Source organism: Ornithorhynchus anatinus, chromosome 16, assembly GCF_004115215.2.
Source record: "Ornithorhynchus anatinus isolate Pmale09 chromosome 16, mOrnAna1.pri.v4, whole genome shotgun sequence".
Classification (NCBI taxonomy): Eukaryota; Metazoa; Chordata; class Mammalia; order Monotremata; family Ornithorhynchidae; genus Ornithorhynchus; species Ornithorhynchus anatinus.
Window position 1 is genome coordinate 17,765,833 of NC_041743.1, and position 13,088 is coordinate 17,778,920.

General features: G+C 41.5%; 1 protein-coding gene across 6 annotated transcripts in view; it reads right to left on the reverse strand.

The window, feature by feature from the left end:
* KCNT2 (potassium sodium-activated channel subfamily T member 2) overlaps positions 1–13,088 on the reverse strand; it is a 397,559-nt gene that overhangs the window by 234,765 nt on the left and 149,706 nt on the right. For all 6 annotated transcript variants that reach the window (XM_029081285.2, XM_029081284.2, XM_029081282.2 and 3 more), the window contains exon 6: positions 5,538–5,612. In XM_029081285.2, the coding sequence (XP_028937118.1) occupies positions 5,538–5,612 (75 nt within the window). The remainder of the gene's footprint in view (positions 1–5,537; positions 5,613–13,088) is intronic.

The following is a 13,088-nucleotide window of genomic DNA, read 5'->3' on the forward strand; positions in this document are numbered from 1 at the left end:
CTTCTTATTCAATCCTCACTTCCTACCATGCTCATGCTGACTTCCTATCTTGCTCTACCCATCTCTGCCTATCCCAGTCTATCTTCCCGCTCCTGCATTCTCTCCCAGCCCTCCATTACCATCAGCTTTAATGCACTCAATCAGGGCTCTCCCCATGTACTTAACTTCACTGATCTCCTACTATAACCCAACCCACACACTCTGCTCATCTAACGCCAACTGATATTGAATGCCTCAGTTTCATCTGTCCCACTGCCAACCTCTCACCCATATCCCCTCTCTGGCCTTGAATTCCCTCAGCCTTCAGATCTGAGACCACCACTCTTTCCATCTTCAAAGCCCTACTAAAATCATAGCTCCTCCAAAAAGCTTTCCTTGGCTTACTCTCATTTCTCCACCATATTCATTCTCCCTTCTTCACTGTCTATGCATTTGGGTCTAAACCCCTTAAGCAGTTTGATACTCACCCACTCCCCTCCCACTCCCAGCCTCACAGACTTATGGATATATCTCTATGCTTTACCTTTTTCCCTATCTTTATTTGTATGTCTGTCTCCCCCGACTAGATTGCAAGCTCATGGTTATCAACTTTATGGCACTGTGCTCTTCTGAGCCCTGAGTATAGTATTCTGCGCTGTAAGCACTCAAAAAATACCATTAACTGATTGACTGCCTGAATGACTTAACCTTCCCAAAACTCCACCAACTCTTCCAAACTTTGAATTCCTTCCTGAAACCCCCAATCTACCTTCCACATCCCTCCTGGACCCCCAGTGACCCATTTGTTGGTAAAATTGAATCTATTTGGAGTGATCTTCCCAAAATCTACTGAACACCCACATCTATCCTCACTCTTCTCCTGCTCCCCAGCTGTTTCTCCAGAGTATCTCCCACCTGCTCTTTAAATCCACACCTTCTGCCTGCACCTCTGATCTTACTCCCTTTCACATCTTAAAAATCACTCGCTCTTACCCTTCTCTGCTTTCAGACATGTTCAAGTCTCCCCTATTCTAAAAAGGTTATCTCTCAAACCCACAGCCTCCTTCATCTTTGCCCTCATTGAGCAGGGAATGTGTCTGTTATATTGTTGTCCTGTACTCTCCCAAGCACTTAGTTCAGAAATATAATTGATTGATTGACTGATCTTCTTCCCGTTCATATCCAAACTTCTAGAATGTATTATACATACCTGGTTCTTTTACTTCTTCTCCATCAACTCTCTTTTTGACCTTCTGCAGTCTACCTATGACTCTTCCACTCCATATGACTGTGTTCTCCAAAGCCACCACTGATCTCCTTATAGCAAAGTCCAAAGGGTTATTCTCCATCTTCAAACTCCTCGGCTTCTGTCTTTGACCCTCTGGACCAACCTCTCCAACCTCTCTGTCTCAAATCACTCTTAGGCCTCTAATTGACTTACAATATACTAGTCATTCAATCAATCAATCATAGTAAGTGCAAAGTACAGCACTAGTCTCGATCCCCACCCACTTCTTTCTATCTCTCTGGTTGCATCTTCTCAGTTTTGCTTGCTGGCTCCTCTTCTACACCCCCATCCTCTTACTCTGGGCTGGTTTCTCTTTTTCTCTGTACTCACTCAAGGCACTGTTCTAGTTCCTCTTTTTTCTATACTCTCTCATGGCTTCACCACGATGCATATGAATCCTAAATTGATTAGTCTATCCCTCACCTTCATCTCACCAGCAATCTCATATGTCCTCTTGACTACAGGAAATCGCCACCTGGATGTTGCACTGGTACCTCCAATTCAGCTTGTCTAAAGTAGAACTCTTCATCTTTCTCCCTAAGCCCATTCTTCCTCCTCTTAACATTTCCATCTCAGGGCAATAACATCACCATCACCACAAGCCCACAACCTTAATGACATCCTTGACTTTTCACTGTCTTTCAATTCTTACTTTCATTCTATTGCCAAATCCTGCCAGATCTTCCTAAACAACACTTTTGAATCCCCATTCATTTAGTTACCCTAGGTTAGAATTCCCGACCTTCCCAGATCAGACAAACCACAGCTTCCGATTCAGAAGCCAGATTCAGATTCAAACCACACATTCAGGATTAGAACCCAGCTCTTCTGACTCCCAAGCCCTTGCTCTTTCCACTAGATTCAGCCTCATGCCCTTCTTCAGGACCGAAAACCCTTTGCTCTTCAATCTGTCAGAACTCAGTTCTCCTTAACTTCTACACCCCTCTGAGATCCCTTTTCCTCCAGGGCCTCTCCCCCCTGAATTTTCTTTACCCCATCTCATAAGCACCCAACTATCATCTCCACATCAAGAACCACTTATATACTCACAACCTCCCAGAGTACTTTTTATCAGGTAGATTTACATATTCAATTTTAGCACTTCTGCCTATAGCACTTTTGTACTTAATCGGTAATTTATTTATTTATATTAATGTCTGTCTCCCCTTCTAAACCGTATGCTCGTTGTGGGCAGGGAATGTACCTGTTTTATTGTTATATTAATAATAATAATGTTGGTATTTGTTAAGCGCTTACTATGTGCAGAGCACTGTTCTAAGCACTGGGGTAGACACAGGGGAATCAGGTTGTCCCACGTGGGGCTCACAGTCTTAATCCCTATTGTACAGATGAGGGAACTGAGGCACAGAGAAGTTAAGTGACTTGCCCACAGTCACACAGCTGACAAGCTGACAAGCTGACAAGTGGCAGAGCTGGGATTCGAACTCATGAGCCCTGACTCCAAAGCCCGTGCTCTTTCCACTGCGCCACGCTGCTTCTCCTATTGTACTCTCCCAAGTGCTACATACAACACTCAGCACCCAGTAAGCGCTAAATTAATATGATTGATTGATTTTTTCCTTTTATCTCTTATGTGGCCCTCCATGGCCAATCTCTCCATCTTTAAAGCCCTTCTAAAGTCATTTCCCTCATTTCCCCACCCTATATGCCCTCCTTTCTGCCTCACTTGGATCTTTAATTTCTAAAGACTTTGATATTCATCCCACCCCACCCCACAGCACCTATGGACATATGCATAAACTTATATTCTGCAGCTTCCCCTATGTTTAATTTATCTTCATACCTGTCTTCCCCCTTCTAGACTCTAAACTGCTTGAGAGCAGGGAATATGTCTACCAAGCTTATCGTACTGTTCTCTACCAAGCCCTATCTAAACTTCTTTGCACAAAGGAAGTGTTCATGAATACTATGGATTGATTGATTCACCTATAAATTATTTTGGGTGTGTCTCCGCTGTAGACATGGTAAACCCTTAGAAGCGGGGATTACGCTTCCTACTTCTATATGTCTAAAGAAATCAGAAGTCACGTACTGACCTAGGCTGGGTAATACCTGCCTATGACCAAAGGTTTTCATTAGTAACATAGTAATAATAATATTTGCTAAGCGTTACTATGTACCAAGCGCTGGGGGTGATGCAAGATAATCAGGTCTGACAGGCTAGAAATCATAATAGTGAGTGTAGTATTTGTTAAACACTTACTGTATACCAAGCGCTGAGGTAGATACAAGATAATCAGGTTGGCTATAGTTCCTGTCCCACAATGGGCTCACAGTGCCTGGCACATAGTAACAAATACTAAATTAAAAAAATACCATGTAAGTAGGAGGGAGAATAGATATTGAATCTCATTTTACAGAGGAGAAAACTGAGGCACAGAGAGAAAAAGTTGTGGTATTAATTTTCCAAGCACTATACTAAACACTGGGGTAGATACAAAATAATCAGATCCCACGTGGGTGTCACAGAATGAGTAGAAGAGAGAACACGTATTGAATAGCCATTTTTTGGGTGAAGGAACGGAGGCACAGAGAAGTTAAATGCCTTGCCCAAGGTCACAGAGCCAGCAAGTGTCAGAACTGGGATTAGATTCCAGGCTTCTGACTCCCTGGCCTGTGTTCTTTCCATGAAGCCATGCTCCTGTCCTACTTGGGCTAAAAGGGAGGAATAACATTGATTGACTGACTGACTGCAATCAAGCTGAAGGTCTTGAAGGTTGTCGAAGTGTACAACCTTCTATATGGCTCTGAGACCCAGATTTACTGTGGAAGCACATGCAGCTCCAGATGAGTTTCATCAGCATCGTCCAGGAACCACACTCAATGTCAAATATCAGGCCAGATTCCCAACAAAGAGGTCTTCAAACTCAATCAGCTCTCCAATGCTGAGCTATATCCACAGCAAAACTTCCTCACTGGATGGGCTACATGAGGAGAATGGATGTCACAAGGGTATTCAAGCAGCCACTGCATAGAGAACTAAAATAGGGTGCGCCCAAGCCTCTGAAAGGCAGAAAAACCACTTAAAACCAAAGAGAAGCATAGACTGCAAATGATTTGACATAGTTATGGAGACTTTAGGGAAACCACTGCAGCCACAGAGCAATCAGGTGGACCAAATGCTGGAAAGGGATTCCTTTCCTAGAGCAAAGATTTTTTTTTTTATATCTGGGCATAAGGCAGTTGAGTCAAAAACACAAGCAACCTGAGGTGGAACAGACCCATTAATGCAAAAAAGATTTAGCCTGACTTTTAAATGGTGTGTATGTGGCGGAGGGGAGGGAGGGACGGAGGGGAGGGAAGGTGGTGTATGTCAATCCCACCTTGATCTTTTCAGGCACACTCCTGCACATTCATTTATTCAATCAATCATATTTACTGAGTACTTACTGTGTGCAGAGCACTGTACTAAGCATTTGGAAAGTACAATTTAGCACATGGCAGGTACCTCATTGTCAATAGCATCATGTCTGAAAATGATAGGCCATACTGAGGCCTGCGTGTGTGTGTGTGTGTGTGTGTGTGTGTGTGTGTGTGTTATGTAAAAGTCAAGTAGTCTCAAAAAGCACCCTAATAATCTGGCCCCCACACATCTTCCCAGTCTCAAGCAATCTGTCTGCTGATACTGGTAAAAACCAATTGGTAACCAATCCCCACCATTTGTAGAAAATGAAGTTAGAAATATTTGTAAATTTAAGAAAAATGGGCCTATGATTTTTAAAATTAAAAATGACTACAGCCAAATTGGCTTTTTACAAAGAATAAAAGAGCCTGTCACTGGAAGTATAATCCTTGCTTGTTCTCTGGAATCCAGCTAGCTGACATCCATCTTTTTTTTTGTCAGTAAAACATTAAAATATCAAGGTCTAAAAAATGTAATCAAGATGCAAATCCATCTATGCTGTATATGAAAGTTATAATAATAATAATAATAATGTTGGTATTTGTTAAGCTCTTACTATGTGCCGAGCACTGTTCTAAGCGCTGGGGTAGACATAGGGGAATCAGGTTGTCCCACGTGGGGCTCACAGTCTTAATCCCCATTTTACAGATGAGGGAACTGAGGCCCAGAGAAGTTAAGTGACTTGCCCACAGTCACACAGCCGACAAGTGGCAGAGCTGGGATTCGAACTCATGAGCCCTGACTCCAAAGCCCATGCTCTTTCCACAGAGCCACGCTGCTTCTCAAGTTATTAGTAACTGACCTCCCAAACCACCTTATCTGTCATTACACACACATCATACTTACTGTGACGATGAAGGGAACAGCATTGATTATTTCCAGGATGAAGGATATTCGTAAAATCTGTTCCCAGATGTTTCCCTTTCAAAGGAACAAATAAAAGAGAGTCAAAGTTTACTAAGGATAATGAGCAGGTAAAAATAATTATAATAGAACCCATTATATCACAGAAACGAAGTGTCATTTGGAGACAAATATTTCAAAGGTAGACTCACTGTGTGTATAAATATTGGCTCACATCTACCAGCTGGTAAAAAATAATAATGATAATATAATAATAAAGGAGTGGGTCAAATGGTGCTGGAGATTTTTGAGAAGTGGGAAGACATGCTCAAAGATTTACTCATTCATCTCTTCATTAAACAGAAACTCCTCACACTTGGCTTCACAACACTCACTCGGCAGTTTCCCACAAAACTTTCCTTGTTCCTCTCCCACTTTGCTCCTCTCTAGACAACCTACTCACTGTGCCTCTGTCCACATCTCTGTTGCCTCTAACTTCTGGCTCACTCTGACCCTTCTGCCTTGATATCCCTTACCCTGCTTATCCAGAAGACTTTCATTCATTCATTCAATCATATTTACTGAGCGCTTCTCTGTGAACTAAGCGCTTGGAAGAGTATAGTGTAACAATAAACAGACACATTCCCGGCCCACAACGAACTTACACTGCCCTCCCCAACTTCAAAGCCCTTTTGAAGTCAATTCTCCTCTGAGAGGCCTTCTCTCATACATGTCTCAACTTCCCCCCCTATTTCTTTCACTACCACTTCAGCACCTGTGCATCATCTAAGCAATTCAGCTCTCAATCCTCACCCACCAAAACACTTAGGAACACATCTTTAGACTCTGTTGCTATTTTAGCGTTGTTCGTACTTAGTACAGTGTTCTGCACAAATTATTTAATGAATGCCATTAAATTATTGGTGGATATAGCCCTTAGTTATTTATTTTGACACTCTGGTTAAAAATATTTTCATGTTTGTCTCCCCCATTACACCGGAAGCTCCTTGAGATAGGGAGGGCATCATCTCTATATGATTCTTTACCTCTCAAGTACTAGAAACTATAATGCACTACACCCACTGAGTGCTTAATAACTAGCCCTACTCCAACTGCTGCTATTAACATCAGATTAAAATCTGCCTCCCTTTAATAGCAAAAAAGGGGCAAAAGATTGGACACATGGTAAGGGCATGTCTAAAAAATATAAATTTTTGAGTTCTTAAGGAACACAGTTTCTTAATCAAAACTCCCTTCTTCCAATGCCACACAAATAGACATGCCTATGCAGTGCTTGTTGTTTGAAAGAACAATTTAGAATTTCTGTTTCCTGGAAAAAGGCACGTGTGATTGTATCATGCCACATGATTTCCCATAAACTAATGAGATATAAATTCAGATTCTTTCCAGAACCTCTGGAAAAATAATGTTCAATTCCTTTATGTGTTCTACATTATACTGTTACACATGATTATAGTATTGTTTCATCTCTGTTAAATCAAGCCAAAGCATGGCATCACATCATTATCTAAATAATGAGTTGTAACATGATTAGGAATCTTTGCAAGAGGCTGCAGATAGATAAAGTCTGTTCATCTGGGGTAGTGGTTTTTCACCTTCAGGAAGGAATCTGTACAGTTTGGTTGGATGTTAGTTGTCTTTTCCTCATACGAACTTCTGAGCAGTCTTATGAACCTCTCTCCACACCACTGTAAGCACCTCTCACCAACATGTTTATCATCAATCATTTTTTAAAATTCACCCTTTTTGATGATTGATGCGAGACCTATTAATCTCAATATTTAGGTGGTGATGGAGAGACCACAACTTGTTCATCTGCCTTGGTAACTCGCGATGAGACATTGGAGTGTCACTGTTTGATGCGGTCCGCAGTGGACAACGATTCCTCTAAATGAGATGCAATTAACTCATCAGCATCTGCTTCATTCATTAGTCTAAATTCGGCTGCCTTCCCAGTTCCACACTCTCTTTGGTTTCCTGTTTTCTGTTTCTGACTCCTCTAAAACTTGGAAATCTGATAGAAAGTGTGGGCAGAGCTTCCTCCAAGATCCACTCATTAGTGATCACTTAATCTCAGCCCAGCGCGATAAAGCCTCAAACAATAGAGGTTCGATCCCAGGAGTGTTTGAATCTCAGAGTGATTTTAGTCAGGGGTAAAATCTCCAAAAACACAAGCCAAATCCCCAGGTTACATGTATTGTGCGGTGTCTGTACCTAGGGTGTATCTGTTATACTAATCCTATTCAAAACAGACGAGTGCCAAAAGGCCATGAAATTCAGAAGTCTCCATTATAATTTTTAATTTATAATAAAGTCATCACTAATAGTATTATATTACGATTAATGATGAACAGCTGCTGAAAAATGAAGAGAAGCCATAAAATTGCAATAGAAAAGTAAGGTTTGCAAGAGTTTTCCTGGAATAAGAGGGATTTTTTTGTGTGTGTGTGTGTGTGTGTGTGTGTGTATGGTTACTTTGCTTCCCTTGTTTTTATTCCGGTAGAAGCATGAGGGTTCAATATAGCTGCTAAAGAGACAGAAAGCATTCATGACAACAAAAATGTGATTAGGCAATTGTAAGAAGAACATTTTTCATGGTAACTATGGCCAGAAATGCAAGGGAAATCAAAATTTACTGAGCTGCATTGTTGGGCATGATAAAACTCTAATAAAATGGTTGTGTTCTTACTGAACAAATGGTTGTGTTCTTACTGAACAAACATCTTTCCTCATTTTGTTATCAGCCAATAGATGACCTGTGGTGAGAGCTTTTGCAACATTTAAAGTATTTTCACTGACAAGAAGGAAGTTATTTATGGTTCTCTATGATAAATTGAAATAATACTGACTGAACTGGATTCTGTCATTATAATAATAATGTTGGTATTTGTTAAGCGCTATGTGCCGAGCACTGTTCTAAGCGCTGGGGTAGACACAGGGGAATCAGGATGTCCCACGTGGGGCTCACACTCTTAATCCCCATTTTACAGATGAGGTAACTGAGGCACAGAGAAGTTAAGTGACTTGCCCACAGTCACACAGCTGACAAGTGGCAGAGCTGGGATTCGAACTCATGACCTCTGACTCCAAAGCCCGGGCTCTTTCCACTGAGCCATGCTGCTCCTCTATTATTTTCACATTGACATTATTTTCATTATTTCATTTCAATATTGACATTATTTTCCTCAGAGACTGAAACTCTCAGTGCAAAGAGTAGAAATGAGTACTTTCAAAATTTCCCATATACCAAATCATAGGATAGTGTAAAAAACCAGAAATAGCAAATATATTTATATACTAACAGACAGAATAGCTCATTGTAAAAGTCTGATATATAATATTTCAAAGAACATTACCATATAAACCCAAAACAATAATATTTTTAGAGAATACAGTTCTCTAAAAACACTGAGAACAGAAAAGAAATTGATTCAGGGCAGAATTCATGACTTTGGTAAGGAAACCTTGGGAATGAATAGAGTTGTCAGAAGATCTGGAGCAAAGACTGAGGGACTTCTAAAAAACATCCTTCTCTGAGGTCCTCATTGACAGTATCAGCCCCACACCCCCAACATTTGAAATCATGGCAGGAATCTTTACTTTCCCCTCACACTACAGGGCAAAGGCAGGATACCATATACCCGATTCTGACTTCTGATGAACACTGCTCCCATCCCTACCAGTGGAGCCAGATGATAAGGAGTGGTGGGGAGGGAAAAGGAGAGTCACTTGCTCTACCTGTAATTTATTTTAATGTCTGTCTCCTCCACTGGAGATTTTTGAGGAAGGGGGAGACATGCCCTGAACGTTTCTGTAGAAAGATAATCCAGGAAGCAAGTTGGGAGAGGCAAGAGGTTGGGGGGTCAGAAAGGAGGCTGATGCAGTAATCCAGTTGGGACAGGATGCGTGATTGTACTCCAAATAATCAATTATACTTATATTAATATCTGTCTCCCCTTCTAGACCCTAAGCTCCTGGTGGGCAGGGTGTCTCCTAACTCTGTTGTGTTGTATACTCCCAGGACCTTAGTACAGGGCTCTGCACAGAGTAAGCACTCAATGAATACTATTGACTGATTGATCAAGAGAAACAAATATTATACAATTGATCAAATACAATTGATCAAGAGAAGATTCTAGCAACTGCAAAGAACCCTGCAATGACATCACGCTGATATAACAGGACCTCATTCCATAGTCTCTTCCCTAGACAATGAATGAGTATTCTTCCTCAAGACACTGAACCTACCCAAGTGATATACTCACCAGAATTGCTTCGATGCAAATGAGTTAGGGGTGCAATTTATTTTGGCAGCAAAATACCCATTGCCTCTGAGCCACTTTGGGACTCCAGCTCTTATAGAAAAGTGAGGCTTACAGAAACTTCCACTGAAACATGTAAATCAAGTTACAAACTGGTATAATAGGTAGTGGGATGCCAACTCAGAAAAGATTCAGGTCTAGGAAGCTCACCATGACACCCCAAATTTCTAGCCACTGTCTAATACATCTCCTCCAAGAGGCCTTCCCTGTTTAGACCCTCATCTCCTCTTCTCCCCTTCTCTTTTGTGTCACCCTTTCACGTGGATTTTCACCCTTTATTCACCCTTCCTTCAGCTCCATAGACTTAAGTACATATTCATTATTCATATACTTACAATAATGTCTGTCTCCCCATCTAGACCACAAGCTTGTTGGTTTGGAATGTGACTCTGTTATATTGTACTCTCAAAAGTGTTTAGTACAATGTTCTGCACGCAGTAAGTGTTTGATAAATACAATTGATTGATTGATTGAAATACATTAAATGGTCTTGAACACACTATTAAAATGCTTCTGAAGACTCATGATGACTCTAGTCTTATCACAGAAAAGGAGCAATTCCAGGATAGATGGCATCAACACTTCAGGGTTCTCAACACACAGTCTATTACTGAAGAAGAGAGATATGGTCCTTCAAAGCAAAAAAGAAAAACCATTCCAAAATGCATGAGGTTGCCATTTGTCCCAACTACTGAGGCAGTCGCAGCCATGAAAAATGGCAAAGATCCTCAACCGAACCACATTCCCTCTGAGCTCTACAAGTATGGAGAGGTCAGTCTGCTTAAGCCCTTTTCCTCAACATACGGAACACTAAGGAGATGCCGCAGGATCTCCGACATTATCGCTATCTTTGAGAAGAAAGGCCAAAGGGTTCTGCTAGTGGCGATCATCAAGGTAGCTCATTTACTCCCCATTCCTGGCAAGATCCTCATCAGATGTGTCCTGAATCGCCTACTCAAAAATACTCCTGGAATCACAATATGACTTCAGATCACAGTGTGGCCCAGCAGATACTATCTTTTTATCAAATACGGAAAAAAATGAGGCAGCAGAAAAGGACTCATTTGCCTCACTATTTCCCTCATCCATAATCTATTTTAACGTCAGTCTCCCTGTAGACTGTAAGCTCCTTCTGGACAGGAATCATATCTACCAACTCTGGTATACTATCCTTTCACCAGTGCTCAGTACAATACTCTAGGTGCTCAGTAAATACCATTGATTGACTTATTTATTGATTGACCTCCACTAGGTTTTCATAAACCTTACAAAAGTATTTCATTCCATTGATTATGCTAGACATTGGAAATATTATGCTAGACACTGGAAATGACTCAGTAAATCTGCCTGCTTGGAAATCTTCATTAGGAGTCTGCATCTACTCAATCAATCGACTGCATTTATTGAGCACTTACTATGTGCACAGCTATGTAGTACACGCTCGGGAGAGTACAATACAATAGAATTAGCAGACTTGATCCCTGCCTATAATGAACTCGCAATCTAGAGGGGGAGACAGACATATGTATGAATAAATCATTAATTTACCATACATATATTTGAAAGAGATGCATGTAAGTGTTGTGGGTTTGGTGGTGGGGTGAATATCAAGTGTCCAAAGGTCTCAGACTGAAGTGTAGAGGCAACACAGAAAGGAGAGCGAGCCAGGGAAAAGAGGACTTAATCAGGGAAGGCCTCTTGGAGGAGATGTGACCTTACTCGATCATGATATCATGACTGGCTGGATCAATGCTGGGGATGTCATCCCTGTCTGATCCATTCTCCATCACCAGTGGGGTGGAGAATGGATATGAAGGAGATCTGGTCCTACTCAATTTATTCTTTGCAGCTAACTGGAAGAACCACCAAGAGACCTGGAAGTAGGTGTCAGACTATGCTTCAGCTCACCTGGAAACTCCTCCAACTCATCTGACTTTTAGCATCATCCAAAGTCCTAAAGAAAGTCAGTCAAGAATTGCTGTTTGCAGATGAGTGAGTCCTAGAAGTATACATAATAATAATTGTGGTTTTAGTTAAGAATTACCCCACCCACCTGCACCTTATTATAACACTTCCCTCCTCTGTTCTTCCCTCCCTGAACATCATTTCCACCCTCCCACCGTCATTGTCAGAATCATCATCATCATCACAATCATCAATCATAATCAATGGTATTTATTCAGCACTTACTATGTCCAGAGCACTGTGTTAAGTGCTTGGGAGAGCATAATACAATGGAGTTGGTAGATATGTTCCCTGTCCACAAAGAGCTTAGAGTTTAGGCAGGGATACAGGAATTGATAACATAATTTATAATATGGAATTTCTATAAAAGTACATTTGTGCCGTGGGATTGAGGTTGGGGTAAATATCAAATGCCCGAAGGTCATGGATCCAAGTGCACAGATGATGTAGAAGATAGAGGGTGCTGGGAAAAAGAGGGCTTGATCAGGGAAGACCTCTTGGAGGAAATGTGACCTTAATAAGGGTTTGAAAGTGGGGAGAATAGCGGTCTAGCATATATGGAGGGGGAGGGAGTTCCAGGCTAGGGGGTGGATATGGGAGTGAGATGGGTGAGATGGGGGCACAGTGATTAAACTAGCACCAGAGATGTGAAGGGTGTGAGCTGGGTTGTAGTGGGAGATCAATGAAATAAGGTAGGAGGTGGGGCGAGATGATCGAATGATTTAAAGCCAATAGTAAGAGTTTCTGTTTAATGCAGAGGTAGTTGGGCAACCATTGGAGGTTCTTGAGGAAAGAATAGATGTGGACTGAATTTTGTTTTAGAAAAATGATCTGGGAAGCAGAGTGAAGTATGGACCAGAGTGGGGAGTGTCAGGAGGCAGGAAAGTCAGCAAGAAAGCTGATGCAGCAAGCAAGGCAGGATAGGATAAGTGCTTGGATCAGCATGGTAGCAGTTTGGATGGAGAGGAAAGGGCAGATTTTAGCAATGTTGTGAAGGTAGACCTGTCAGAACTTAGTGACAGATTGAATATGTGGGTTGAATGAGTGAGATAAGTCGAGGAAAGTGCCAAGGGTTATGAGCTTGTGAGACAGGGAGGATAGTGATAATGTCTACAGGAACAGTAAAGACAAAGGGAGGATAGATTTTGGGTGGGAAGATAAGGAGTTCTGTTTTGGGATATGGTAAGTTTGAGGTGTCAATGGGATATCCAAGTTCAGATGTCCTGAAGGCAGGAGGAAATGTGAG